Genomic DNA, 12,200 nt, shown 5'->3' on the forward strand with positions numbered 1-12,200 from the left:
GAGAAGACTAAGAAAATAAGGCCAGGTAGAAGAAGGAACATGGTGGATGTTCACATTCCAATACAATGCAATTATAATTTTGTAAAGAATGAAGAAATCCTCCAGTACTGTCAAGATTAATTTGATTTCTATATTTAATTTTAACACTTTCATTAAATGATAATAGAATATAAATAAAAAAGCTGTCCTGAGTCAGTGACTGAGGTGGCATATACTGTAAATCTGCAAAACATAAGTATATATGAATGTTTATTGGATGTAAAGTTGGAACAATGACTTCATTGTTCTGGGGTTGGGGGGCTGCTAAATTTGAATAAATACATAAATTCTGAAAGTGCTTTTGTTTGTTACAGACAGACAACACTGTTGGTTTACATCATGTCATTTGTGGGCCTGGTTGTTTATACTTTTACTCTGGATCTAGGCCATATCTGGGTGGTCTTTGTGACTGCGGGTGTCCTGGGGTAAGTTCACTTCTCCCCTCTTGGGTTAGTTTTCTCTGTGAAAGTGTTTTGCTAAGGTCTCTGCCACTGAGATTGTCTCCACTGGCTCTGCAGTATATAAGAAGGGAAGGGAAGCTATTGATGAGTAATGGATCCTCTTTCTCTCAGTGAGAACAATGAAATATACCCTGCAGCCATTGCAGGTTTTCTTGTTTCTGCTAGATGAGGATTCTAGGAAATGTAGTCCTCATACCTCTGAGAAACAAAGTGTTGAAGGGAAGCAAGTGGTGTTGGGCTTTTGAGAACTGGGAAAAATGAACTTGGAGTAGCATTGTCTCTTTAAAACACCAAAGGCATAACACTGCAAAAGTGCTGAAGCTGAAGTATTTCCTATATCTATTCTGACAGCTTTTTCATGACGGGTTACCTACCTCTGGGCTTTGAATTTGCTGCAGAGTTAACATATCCAGAATCTGAAGGAACATCATCAGGCCTTCTTAATGTTTCTGCACAGGTTAGTTCAAGGAATGTAGCAAGGAGATGTTTCTAGGCCTGGCTTTGCTATTGTAGAGGAAGATAGCATCATCTGGTGATAAATTGAACTATTCTATAATGTTCTGTCATCCCTAAACTACTGCTTTCCAAACAAGTTTCTAGGTGACATAAATTATACTTCTTTTCCTTACAATAATGTAATTAAATATGTGTTAACTGTATAAATTTTACTCAACATAATTCTATAGCAGTTTTCAAAATACGAAGGGTTCTAATAATTCTGACCTCATTTATAGTTAGGCATTAGTAGTCATGGGGGCTGAGACAGTGAGTTGACAGTGGGCTTTTTTGTTGCTGTTGAGAACATCAGAGATAGGCAAAAGAACTTTGGGTTGGTGAACAACTGTAGCTTTGTTCAATTCTTCTTTTATAACTCTTTTATCTTGTGCTAGGTTTTTGGAATAGTTTTTACCATTAGCCAAGGACAGATCATTGATAACTTTGGGACTAAAGCGGGGAACCTCTTCCTTTGCATCTTCCTGTTCATTGGCACTATTATCACTGGTAACTATTCAAATGTTTTCATACCTATTTCTGCAGAGCTCATGGGTCACTTTTGCCTATAAACCTAACATAGTCAGCAACTATAATAGTAGTGAGCTGCTAGTATGCCTAGAGGAAGCAGGCCGCTGCCAAAATTTGCCCGGTTTGCAAGGCATTGGATCAGAAGTCAGGAAGAAAGTTGATATCCCTTCTGTAACTGCTTAATTGAAAATGTGGCCGCTGTTAAAAACCTGTTGCCCACAAGGTTTCTAGTTGCAATCTCTTCCTTAAGAAATTAGCAGCTAAAAGGCTGAGTGAAGTATATTACAATGCTTTATCCACTCATGGTCATATAAGAGCTTTCGAGGATTAAAATAACTGTTTAAGAAGGGATTGCTGTAGGAGATTTGGCAACTGTCCTCTTACTTTGGTCACTGTCACACTGAATTACAGTAACACACTCTATTTGAAGTTGCCCTTGAAGAGTAGATGGAGCCTCAAGCTGGTGCAAAATATAGCAGATAGAGTAGCTTCTAGTGCAAACTAGTGTAAATTTAGAACATATTATACTATTTATACCAACTGCCCAGAGTCCCTCTGGTGAGAGGAGATGGGCAGCGACAAATTTGATAAATAAATAAATTTCTTCGTCATTTGCAATGCTTCCAAGTTTTTCTTAAGCACAATTCAAAGTGCTAGTTACTATGGACAAATCCTTTAAATAGTTTGTGCAAAGGTTATATATATCCTCCTGCTTGACCTTGCTTGTGTACTATTTTCAGCATCTGAGACCCTACCCTGAATTATGGCATCTTTTGTGGTGCAATTAGTCAGAGTATAAACAGGATTTCTTGGTTGTGGCAGCCAGATTCTGAAACCTCTCCTGAGATGGAGACTCTAGGTGTGTGCAAAAACTAACAACATTCTGAAGCATATTGATCCAACTGCTGCAGGAGTGATCCTGCAATTTTGTAGAAGTCATTCCTCTGAAGGAGAAGTGGTTCAAATATTAGATTGTATGCATCCCTAGTTAGCACCCAACATTTTGACACTTATAACTGCAGTTAAAACCTTTACTCCACTGTGTTTTTATATGTTTTAACCTACAATTGGAGCCTATTTTTTAACAGGCTCAGGTTTTAATGCCTTTTTTATACTTTTGTTTTGATGCATTGTTTTGTGTTACCTGCATATACCTTGAGGGGCAGATCTTAGGGGCCAAAGCTAGAACTTTTCTAAATTAGAATCATTATTTCTTCATCATGATGATCATATCTTCTACATACTTCCTTATACTCCTATACACCTATTCTGTGGCCTACTTATTGAGTTTTTAACTCCAAATTGTCTTCCCGTTATGCTTCAGCTTTCATCAAACCCGATCTTCGAAGACAACAGGCCAATCAGGATAATGAACAGACTGTGAGTAAAATAAAATACAACCTGTAGTTTATCTCCACTGTCTTCAGGGATAATGTTTTCATGATGAGTAATTGGGATATTTCAGGAATATAGGAAATATATTGCTTGAGGAACTATCTCAGATGTCTCAAATGTGTCAAATGTGGATTATGCAGTTGAGTGTTGCTCAGTTTTCTCTAACAATTAACAGATCATAGCCTGTGCTCAGCTTTCCCTAGTGTCCAGCTATGAGGCCCAAGCAAAATGCAGATAACTGTTCAGCATGATGGCATGCCTGCATCCATAACTTGCATACTGATACCTATTTCATATAATAAATATATGAAAACATATATATGAAGGAAGAATAAATGGGTCAAGAGGAAGGGGTAGACTGAGGAAGTTGCAGTTGGAAGGAGTTCATAAGATTCTTAAAAAGAAAGGTGAAATTTTTAGAGGAAAAAGGCAGTATATAAAGCAGAGTATGGATGTTTGCAAGGACAAGAAGTATGGAGAAGTATAGTGAATGGTATTGGTATAATCTAGATTTACCTATATTTCCTTTTATTTTTCTTATCTCATGCTTTAATTTCTTCGACTTAGTATTTCTTATTCCTCTTTTGCACTTTACATAATGTTGCTTATCCCAAAAGGGAATAACACAATGGGCATGTATAGTATAGCCCTAGACTGAAGAAGAGTTACCCACCTCAGGTTTTAATGGACATGGAGTTACAGTTGAGGAAAGGCAAGAAAAAGGAGTTCCTTTGCCAGAAGAGCCATGTTGCTTTTATAGGAATGGAGGAATGCTCTTTTAAGAACATTTATTAAGAAATAATTTGTTGCTATTTCTGAAACAGGTTCTCCTCACTAATTTGCAAAAAAAGTATTTTGTATGTTGTCAATGACACCTGCTCAGTTCTCCAAAGTCTTTGAGGAAACAAGAAGGGATTGCTTAAAGTGAACTTATTGCTGGTTCAGGTTAGGATGATAGAGGACTGCAAGTGTTACCAGCCAAAAGACACTGTACAGTTTTTCTGCTTTTTCTCTTTGGTGGATTTTCTGTTTGAAAAAAAGAGAGCAGTAGAAAACCCAGGAATGTTACAGGAATTCACAGAACTTTACAGGAGATCCAGGAGTTACAATAGAAAACAGTAACTCCTGGATCTCCTGTAAAGTTCTGTGAATGAAGTGGGGCACTTGTACAATAAAAACTTTTATTTGTAAACATCCTTAAACTTGTTTCGTTAGTGGGTGGCACTTTTCAAATTTTTCTTCTATTCTGAGACTAGTGACCAGCTCTGTTTTAATCTGCTAACCAAGAAAGCATCTCTTCAAATAAAATGTTATTTTGGCATGTATATAATCGATAGAAAACTTGAAAGAGAAATTAAAATTATATTCTGTCCTATACCTAAGTCTTAGAACAGCAAACAATTACCCTTTTTAACTGCTGACCTTTCCTTTGCTTTTGTCCAGCTATTGGTAGTCTCTTTGGAGGAACATGTCCATAATTTAGTAGACTTTTAAGTATAAATTGGTGATTCTTTACACAATGGGCATCACTTCACCTGTCCTCCCTCTTAATGATGTTCACAGAGTACATTGAAAGCAACTATGCTAAATGTTATTGACTCCTGCCAGTTTTAGGATTGCTTGTCTTAAGGAAAGGCTATTGGAATCTGGTAGTCTCCCAAAATGCTAGGTTTTTACCCATTGTAACAGTTAGCCATATTGCATCTGAATTATGGGAGATTCAGTCCAAATATATGGAGAGCACCAGGTTAGGAAAGACTGCTCTAAGGTGAATATAAGCACAAAAACCTAACTGATCTTTCTTCTATTACCCTTTAATTATTATTTTTTTTAATCTGTTCAATTGTGTCTGATTCTTGGAGACAGCCTGGACAAATCCCTGCAGTTTTCTTGGCAAGGTTTTTCAGAAGTGGGTTGCCATTGCCTTCTTCCTAGGGCTGAGAGAGTGACTGGCCCAAGGTCACCTGGCTGGCTTTGTGTCTAAGAACTAGAACTCAGTCTCGCCTGGTTTCCAGCCTGATGCCTTAATCACTAACCTGCTTTGATCCTTCCTTTATTTTTTTTTCTTGCTCTTTGTAAAATATACCACTTTGAATGTATACTTCACTGACAGAATAGCATTATGCAATGTTTAAAGGTACAAAACATTAAAGATAACTTTGAGTCATGTCACACTGAATAAGTGAATGAAGCATTCCATTTTTGGGAATAAAATGTAGGTAAATGTTCTAGGAAAATATTTTAATATGATTCAAAGAGCTAAAAACAGGACTGAAGAGAAACAGTGCAGTAATCTTCATTAATAGTTTTGCTGTCTTTTCGAGGGTTTTTTTTAAGGTCATGTCTCTCCAAAGTTGATGAAAATGTCCACAGAACACCATTATCTTACTAACCTTGTTTTCAGCTGTGGTAGAAGTGCTTCTTCAGCTCTTTGCTATATTATTACACCTGTTCAGACGTTAAGGGTAATGTATGCAGACATACAGTTCTCATTCTGAATTTACTTTGTTTGCCTTAAGTGATGTTTTCACAGCATCACATTTGATTAGCATGGAATAGTGACACATTGGCCATGTTAGCACAATCGGAGGAGTTAGTATATTGAGTGAAAAGCTAAACCCAGACAGTACTGGAGTGAGAGTGGCCTTAGCTTCATTGCAAAACAGCTTGGGAATTGTTGGAGGCTAACCTGTTCTAACTTGATCAACCATCTCCTCAGGCACGGAAGAGAGGGTAAACATGGATTTTAAATTTTTTTCTTGAAATAAATTATTTATTTTTTAAAAAGGGCAGAGAATGGTATCTCTTAGTTTCTCTGGTGGCAGCGAGGACACTGTTGAAAATAGCCATGCCCCATTTGACAGGGGCATAAGTGAGTGTGTGCTGTTGGACAGTGAGAAGGCTTACCCTAGGGTCAGCTGGATCACACACATAGCTCTTATCTATATTTAGGTTAACATTTTGAAAGGGATGATGGAAAATATGTAAGATTTATGGGGGAGATGTGTTACACAAGTCACATGAAAAAGTGAAACATTTGTGTTTCGCAGAGGATCTGTTTTGTTCAGTTTGAAAGTATAGGTTTCATATAGAAAATTTCAACATGTGAGCATTCAGTGCAGTTCTAGTGAGAATGAAATATCTCCATATGAGAGAAGCAAGCTCAAAGGTTGCTGCTTGGAAAGTAGGCTTAGAAAGCCAGAAATCGCACTGTACAGTGTTTTCAGTGAAAGATCCATCCTAAGGCTGATTTGTTCTTCAGTTCCATTTTTATCTGCTTATGATAGGATGACTGTGGCTCCCCACAACACCATCTTTTTGTTCTGTTCTGCCCCTCCATTGGATTGTGACTTGTGGCTGTTTTACAGAGACTCCAAAGCAGTAACAGTCAGATAATGAATTATGGACCTTGTTCCTTAACCCCATCATTTCCCATCCCTGCTCAATAATTCACAAACCAAAGGTAGGAGAATCATATTAACCTGCTTAGCCAATGGCTTATGTGAGGCTGCAGTAGCACCAACCCAGTGGCAGACTCTAGAACTGTTGTGGGGAAACAGTACTAAATGTGGAGCAGTGAAGGTACGTTTTGTGAGCATCACATTGACTGTTCACCAGAACTGGTAGAGCAAACACTATGGAATTTTTAAATGTTTTATCCGTGTCTGAGGGGTTTTAGATTGTTACATGTTTTTAATTCTTACTATGTTTGTACACCACCCAGAGTCACCCATTCTGTGAGATGGGTGGCTATATACTGTAAATTTGCTAAACAAACAAACAAACAAACACAATGGTAGGAAGAAAAGAAGGGCAGGGATCTGTATACAAGTAATGTATCCTGAAACATTTTTCCCCTAAGAATTTTTTTCTGAAGTTAACTTTTTTCGTTTACAGTATGCTAAGAATTCATTTCTCTTTAGTATACACTAATATTCATTGCCTGTGCAGCCTCTTTGCAAAAATGTGGAGGTAAATCTCACATTGATTCTTGAGGCATTGAAGCATATTTAAGAGGCAGAGTTGTTGTTTTTATAGGCATTTCATTTATAGTTGCCTTTTTGTCCTAATTTCATCAGGAAATTTCAGGAAAGCCTTCAGCCAGTGGATATTCTGTGCAAATGAGATTTGTTCAAAATGACACCTTAGGGAAGGAACTACATTGAATGGATTTGGCTTCCAGCGTAGTCTTAAACAAAGACTACAGGCTATATAGTCTTTCTACCTACAAAGGAAATATTAAATCCTTCATATAAATCAGCCCCTGGATTGGTGTTCTTTTTTTAACTACTGCAGCTCACAAAGCATTCTAATCCTTTCCTCAAAGAGGCCTTCTTGATTCTGCTTAATATTTTGTACCTTTATGCTCTGGATATGGTTAATTTGGTTATAGATTTCTCTTTTTCATATTTTGCTTTCCCTGGTCCATATGTGTATTCACATCTATATTGCTCACCAATCTCAAGTAGCAGTTCCTTACAGCAAGGGGGGAAAATTAAGATGTAAGCAATTGCTAATATGGGGTTGAATTTCAAAGCAGTTAGCCAGAATGTGGGGCTGGTGATATAGAATGCTAGCTTGATTAATGTACATCCTGTTTTTCAGGCTCACTTTAGATTGGTGAGTGGTCAAAACTTGAACTTCCATGTATCTTCAGGGTTGTATTTCTTTTGTTGTAGAAAATGTACTGTCATGAGTGAGGATGGCGAGTAGGGGGCTCCCATCCAGACTGTCAAGCGCATGCGTAGCACTGAGGAATTGGTCAGCCATTCAAAGAGACACAGATTGGAACCGCCTTAACCTTTGGGGTTTATATGTCTGGGTTTTTCCCACACTTCTTCAGTTTGTTAGGATCCCTGTTATGTACAAGCAATACAACATTAGAGACCAGTTCCTTGTCTCAGCGTGGTTCCTGGCTGTTAGGACATGTACAGTGAAATTGAGGGCATGTGGCATTGGCATTATTTTTAATTCTGCTTCTTGCAAAATAAAGCATATGAATATGGCTACTGTCTTAGGATCCAATCCTCACTAAAAGTCAATATGTAAATGTGTAATATATATTAAATAACTTTTGGCTTAATCTTCTCTTAGAATTCTAGTTTTTAAGTAATAATGGTTTCTGTTATGAAAACCAATATTTTTGAAGTGTAATAAAATAGTATTTTCCCTGCCCAAAAGCTTGATTTTCCATGGTGAGGCCTAGAAAGGAATCCCTTTACGTATTTGTTTCTAGGAATAGTAAAATATTGTCTAAATAGCACTGTATGCCAGTGCTATAGATCACTGGCTTAATGAGTGCTACTTTTCATGAATAAAAGTGAATATTGGTTAGATTGTTCTTTGACATAAAAGATGTAGAGAGGCTGGGATGTACCTACTTGCAAAATGTGTCCATATTAAACTATAATACAAGCAAAAAACCAGTGTGGTTTTAAACCTGCATCTAGTTAGCAAAATTGGGGATGGGGGTGGTAAGCTGGAGAATAAGCCAGAAAGTGATAGAAAAGCACATTAGCTTGTTGCCAGGAGGTTTTTAGATGGTAGCAGTTTTTCTGCAGCTATTCAAGCAAAACTGCCAAATTCCACCATTAGTGTGATATGCAGTAATACTAAGTCCTAATTTGTGAGGCAGAGGGGCTGTATATCTGGTTTCTCATAACTAAACATGGGCTGCTCTCATCTCTATAAATCTCACCAATTATTTTGTATCTCTTTAGCTAGAGGTGATAGGCAGCAGAGCAGCAGCTGAATCCATGCATTTTTGAGAGAAAGCCCATGATTTAGCAGAATTATTGACTAAATCTGTATGATAAATGGTATGGTACCCTTAATTCAGTGTGCCAGTGAGCTTCTTGTTCACTACTCCCTCTGATTTCTCTAATTGTGCATCTTTTCTCTTTGAGTTCCAGAAATCAGTGGGAGTTGACTCAGACCAACACTGCACTGCTGTATGAGAAATCAATTCATTAAAAGCCGTAAGGGGCTGAAGAGATATTGCTGTTCCTGCTACCACTGCTTTATGTTCTTCTCTCTACCATCTATACCTCCCATTACATATGGTTTGGCCTGGGAACAATCCACAAAATAGTTCATGTTGCGAATGAAAATGCAAAGATTTTGAATTATTCTCAGCTGAACAAGCTTTTCTGTCCTGCTGATTGGCAGAAAATGGAAGACAGCAGTTGACTTGCCTTGGCACGTATAAACTGCATGACTGGATCCAGTGTTGCTTCCATCATATTCAGCGTGGACTGAGAACTTGCACCTGTTCATCCTTTTATGCGGCCAGTAGACTTGCAGGTTTGGGTGTGAAATGGATCTAGGCGAAGATCCTTGCTCCTTAGGGAGAACCAGAAACACTTGCTCTATGAGCAGCCCTAATGGAAGTGCAACCATTGATTTCTGAATGAGGAAATTCGCTATCAATAATAGCAAGAGCAAAGATGGCTTAGCTTCCTTTTCTTCAAAATACCTATTTGTACTATAGAATATTTTTGTAACCCCAGTCCAGCTGATATTTTTAATTAACTGATCACTGTTTTAAAATGGGAATTATCTTTTTTTAAAACAAATATATGGTGGTGTTTTAGAAATATTATTGGGTAACTGATTTTTAAACGATATTTGAGAAACAGTCTGTCTTCTTGTTTCCCAACGTTATTGCTCTTCAGCACTTCGACATCGTTACGCCACAAGCTGCAGAAGCAGAAATTAAGCAAGAGCTCCACGCGGCTTTCATAGCAGTCTTTTACAATATTTTTTTCATAACCAAGACATGTTTTCTCTCAAATCTGTACTAGTCAGTGTAGTATCCAGCAATGTTAATTAAAAATTAACTAGTCTGTTTTGAGGGGCGAAGAAGTTTAATTATTGGCTTTTTTCTCATAATCATATATGCACACATTTCACTATCAAGGAATGATGAACTAGGTTAATTAAATTGTAGATGACTAAGTGCCTATGTTGTGTGGAACAAGAGAAGCTTTAAGGAGAAAACTTTTTTTAAAAAAGCCTGTAAAAGAGTACAATAATGTTTTGCCAGTCTATTCTAGACAGGGTGACACAACAATTCTGTTTTACTGCAAGGAAAAAAAATCCACAAATCAGATTAGAAAACATGGAGGAGGACCACACAATGCAACATTTTAGTTTCAGATAACTTTAATCAAAATTCATCATTGGACCAAGTGAGGAAAACTGCTGCATAATTTTGTGGGCAAAATTTTGTAATTTTGAAATGGCTAACTGAGTTGGCCGAGCAGCTATTCTCATCCAGAAGATGGAGCGATTTGTGAAGAATTCCTAGTTGAAGGTGATTCATTCCTAATCAAAACAAGAAGAGTTGTGTAACTTCCATCCATATGAATAGGGTTCATAGTTCTTCAGTTTGTTTGTTCAGAGGTCCTGCTCAATATTACCTTTTATCTACAGTAGCCAGTGGACCAAAACTTTGGAGGAGTGAGTTCTTTGGGTTAGTTAAGTGTAGCACTTAGCCTGGAAAATACTTGTAGCTATAAAGAGGCATTATTGTGGGAACTCTTTAGTCAAGTGACATGAGAGGCTACCTTTAAGTAGCATTTTCTGGCTCTAGAATAAATGCACAATAATTCATTCTTTAGCAGTTTTCAGTTTTACAAAGTGCTTTTTAAGTGTTCTTATTCACAGCTGTTTTCTGACTGAAGAAACCAATTCAGTAGTATTTGGATAGGGAAATTTCAGGTTGCCCCTTGGCATTTCAGCTGATGATCTTGGCCTAGTTAGTTCGGAGTGTATGAGATAGTATGACAATACTATGCCAAATGCAGCCATTTGTTATAATGAATGTAATACATGCTTCTTTTCCTAGCAAGCAAGCAACTTGCTCAGGTTCTTAAGTTTACTGGCTTGGTAGTAGATAATACTGACCAAAAGTGATGTCTATAGCAATAATCTTTGTGACTCCTTTCAACTTTCTATATAGAAAGGCAGAAAACATTTGAAAATAAAACACTGGAATGTTACCAGCTTACTGGTGCTAAATAATCTACAGAGTCCCAGCTGAACTTGCTGTACAGTGGTTCTAAGTTGTGGGTTGAGTAACACTGTGTTATTTCAATTACTGTATTTTTCACAGTTGTATTTGTCTTAATTTTTTCTTCAAATAATTTGTATATTAATTCTACTACAGAAAGCAATATATTTACTCTTGACTTTTTATTACTTCCTAAACAGTAACAGTGCAGTCCTAGGTGGATCTACTGAGAATTATTACAGTAAAAACAAACTAGACAACACTTCCACACAGTTTAACAGAGAAATTCTGAGAGAATGCTTGAATTTGTATATTAAGCCAACAGACCAATGAAAACGCATTGTGACTTAACATGATGTGTGAACTGAGCAATGGAGTTGAATATATTGGACTCAGAGCCTTAGAATGGGTGCCCATAGGGGGATACATATGATGACATCGTTATGATGTAATCACGCAATGCTCATGATGTGATCATACAAATACTGCAACTTATCTATTTGCAATAGATGTGACACAAATATGTAATTTTATACTTTTAATGTCATGGCAGTTTGCTGTGGGTACCACTGAATTTTAATGTACTGCAAGATATATGCATTTGTTTGGTATGCTAGCTACAGTTTAGTGCAGAGTTTTCCAGAAACTTTAAGATGTGTGGACTTCAACTCCCAGCATGCTGGCTGGGGAATCTGGGAGTTGAAGTTCACACATCTTAAAGTTGACAAGTTTGAAAAACACTGGTTTAGTGGGTCATGGCAGAACTTGGCTTTTTTCCAAGCTTGTCTGCTACTTCCTATGCGGACATGAAGTTTTCACATACCTGTTTGTTTAATCAGTCTGTCATGTGTTCCAAACTGTAGTTAGCATTAACAATGGTAGAATAACATAACTTGTTTCATGGAAGTAAAAGCTTTGCAATTTCTTCAGTCTGTGCAGGAGAAGGCTAATCATTTATTTTTTGCTAAACCCCAGTTTAGTGTTGCATCAAAGTGAAGTCAGTGTGTCTTAGTCTGGCCCCATACCTAGAAATTACTACTGAGGAAAATGTTAAAGCACCACAACTTCTTGCAAAAGCATATGAAATTCATTCTTCCTTTAGCTCATACAACATGATTATTTAGCTGTAAATAGATATCAAATCTAGGGAGTAATTGAGGTCAACAGAGTTATATAGGGCAGCTGGCCAGATTTTTTTTTTGTGGGGGGGGGGGAAATTGGTACCTGATAACAAAATTCAGAGGCCTTAGTTTAGACTCCTAATGGTA

At 37.3% G+C, this 12,200-nt stretch overlaps 1 protein-coding gene across 4 annotated transcripts in view; it reads left to right on the forward strand.

Moving 5' to 3' along the window:
• FLVCR2 (FLVCR choline and putative heme transporter 2) overlaps positions 1 to 11,095 on the forward strand; it is a 48,108-nt gene extending 37,013 nt beyond the window's left edge. The window contains exons 6-11 of one of the 4 annotated variants that reach the window (XM_063290133.1): positions 354 to 464; positions 852 to 957; positions 1,391 to 1,502; positions 2,848 to 2,903; positions 6,287 to 6,381; positions 8,825 to 11,095. In XM_063290133.1, coding sequence (XP_063146203.1) covers positions 354 to 464; positions 852 to 957; positions 1,391 to 1,502; positions 2,848 to 2,903; positions 6,287 to 6,367 — 466 coding nt within the window. In that variant the 3' untranslated portion in view covers positions 6,368 to 6,381; positions 8,825 to 11,095. The remainder of the gene's footprint in view (positions 1 to 353; positions 465 to 851; positions 958 to 1,390; positions 1,503 to 2,847; positions 2,904 to 6,286; positions 6,382 to 8,824) is intronic. The other 3 variants (XM_063290132.1, XM_063290134.1, XM_063290135.1) reach the window with 3 other exon arrangements.
• The last annotated feature ends 1,105 nt before the right edge of the window (positions 11,096 to 12,200 follow it).

This window comes from Candoia aspera, chromosome 1, assembly GCF_035149785.1.
Source record: "Candoia aspera isolate rCanAsp1 chromosome 1, rCanAsp1.hap2, whole genome shotgun sequence".
Taxonomy (NCBI): domain Eukaryota; kingdom Metazoa; phylum Chordata; class Lepidosauria; order Squamata; family Boidae; genus Candoia; species Candoia aspera.